The sequence below is a fragment of the Triticum urartu genome, chromosome 5A (genome assembly GCF_056163025.1).
Source record: "Triticum urartu cultivar PI428250 chromosome 5A, HENAU_Tu73, whole genome shotgun sequence".
Classification (NCBI taxonomy): domain Eukaryota; kingdom Viridiplantae; phylum Streptophyta; class Magnoliopsida; order Poales; family Poaceae; genus Triticum; species Triticum urartu.
Genome location: NC_141877.1, coordinates 52,859,086 through 52,861,148, shown reverse-complemented (window position 1 = coordinate 52,861,148; position 2,063 = coordinate 52,859,086). Strand labels below are relative to the sequence as shown.

The 2,063-nt window shown below is 44.3% G+C and overlaps 1 protein-coding gene across 1 annotated transcript; it reads right to left on the bottom strand.

The window, feature by feature from the left end:
• Window positions 1-492: 492 nt before the first annotated feature.
• Window positions 493-1,086, bottom strand: LOC125555610 (glutaredoxin-C1-like). Its single transcript, XM_048718510.2, has one exon. It carries the CDS (start codon window positions 1,080-1,082, stop codon window positions 699-701), a length of 384 nt encoding a protein of 127 aa, XP_048574467.2. The 5' UTR covers window positions 1,083-1,086; the 3' UTR covers window positions 493-698.
• Window positions 1,087-2,063: the final 977 nt, after the last annotated feature.

Genomic DNA, 2,063 nt, shown 5'->3' with positions numbered 1-2,063 from the left:
CTAGGTGGTCTACGGACCTGGATGTAATTTTTATTATTTCTAGTGTTCGTTGCATTGCCATGATTAAAGATGAATAGATTGAAAGTTTTCTCATAAAGAAATAGTGTTGTCTTAAGTCATTTTTTTGAAGTTTGAGCAAGGTTACATCAAAAATATCACCATTCACCATACCTATTATATATTATTAGATTCATCATGTAATATATTTTCATATTATATTTATTTGGTAGTGTTTGTATTTATTATAATTTTGATAAAATATAACAAAGTTTGATTTGAGACACCACTAATTATAATGCGTAACTATGAGGCTTAGCATGACGATTTTTCGACTGTCTACTACAACAAGGTTTGCCTGACATCGATGAGGGAGTGGCGATGACGGCGGTGCGTCTTCGGCACGCATTTGTAGTCATCGTTAGGTAGTCTACGGATTTGAATGTAATTTTTTTTATTTCTGATGTTCTTCGTACTCGCTTGAGAGTTCAGGAATAGAATGAAAGTTCTCTCGCAATTTGCTTTTATAATGTGTAACACTTTGATAGGACAGGAACTCCCATCAACAGTAAAAAGACCTGCATGGTTTCCTTAGTCTCCATCGTCCCCAAATACAGGAAAGGATAACAGAGCACCTACACATTGCATTATTCTCTGTCGCCCAATGCATCAAGCCGAATATCTACAAAGCCCTCCCTGGACTACACCCAGACAGCACCTGCATTACGAAGCAGCGGGACCAGTTTGCCGCTGAGGTGAAGGGACATGACCTTGTCGGTGCATCCGACGAGCCTGCCGCCGATGAACACCGCCGGCACGGCAGGGTTCCGGCCGAGGAGCCGCGCCAGCGCCTTCTCCATCTCCTTCCCCCAAGGGTCCTCGTCCAGTTCCACCACCGTCGGGTTCGCCCCGAGATCACGGAGGAGGCTCGTCACGGTGTGGCACATGCAGCAGGAGCTCATGCCGAAGATCACCACCGCCCGCTGCCCCGCTAGCTTCGTCACCTGCTCCATCAGGCTGCCCCGGTCTTCAGTGCTAGTGCTAGAAAGCTTTGACTTTGAGCTGTGCTCGCTAGTGCTAGGCATATGGTGCCTTGCATATATAGCCATGGAAATGTGCACCGGCAGGATTATCTTCGAGCAATTTGACCGGAAAAAGACGACACGGGAGGGTTCGGACAAATGCCAAGCTCCTTTGCGCCACTCAGTGTGGACTGTGGAGTATCGAATTTCTGGATGGCAATGGCGAGGCGGCGACCTGATGCCAAAGGGGCCAAAATACAATGGATTATATTGTGGATAAGGCATGGATCTCTGACTTTTAGTAAATTCTCTTCTATCCCCTATTCGACAAGTCAGATGAGAGAGACATGGAGAGATATCCAGCTGAGATCATGTAGACCTTTGTTGATGGCGTCCGCCCAAAATCGCATTGAGGTCTTGTACTTACTAGTTAAGCATGATGCATACCATTTTAATGAGCATCTGGTTCTTCCTCTCCACTCCATTTTGTTGTGGAGTATACTCTGTTTTGAATTTCGGCCGAAAAAACGGATTTTGGCCGAATTTCGGCCATCTCGGCCTAGGGCGAAATCTATCTTCTGCCGAAATTGGTCAAATTTAAGAAATTTTGGTTAAATTTTAATCAAATTTCAGTCAAAATTTGGTCAAATTTTGGCCGAAATTTTTAAAAACGACCGAAATTCGGCCATCTCAGCCTAGGGCGAGAAAAATCACAAACCGAAAATCAAAACGCTGGGAGTATAAGCTGTGAAGAACTTATGGGTGATGCCATAATCATCAAGAAATTCTTTGATATCTCGATGCCACTTTCACTTCTCACGTGCTTAATAGTGACTTAATATTCATTTTGAGCCTTCCTGGCGAAATGTTTGAAGACCTCCTGGGTTCTGAAATTATTCTCGAGAAAGAAAACTCGGGTGAATCGGGGAAAATCATAGAAAATGACGAGTCCATAGTGGTTGGCACCGAAGCTAGAGAAGTTCTGCGGGCTGAACATGTCCATGTGAAGAATTTCGAGTGGCCTTGTCATGGTTAGTCTTCGCA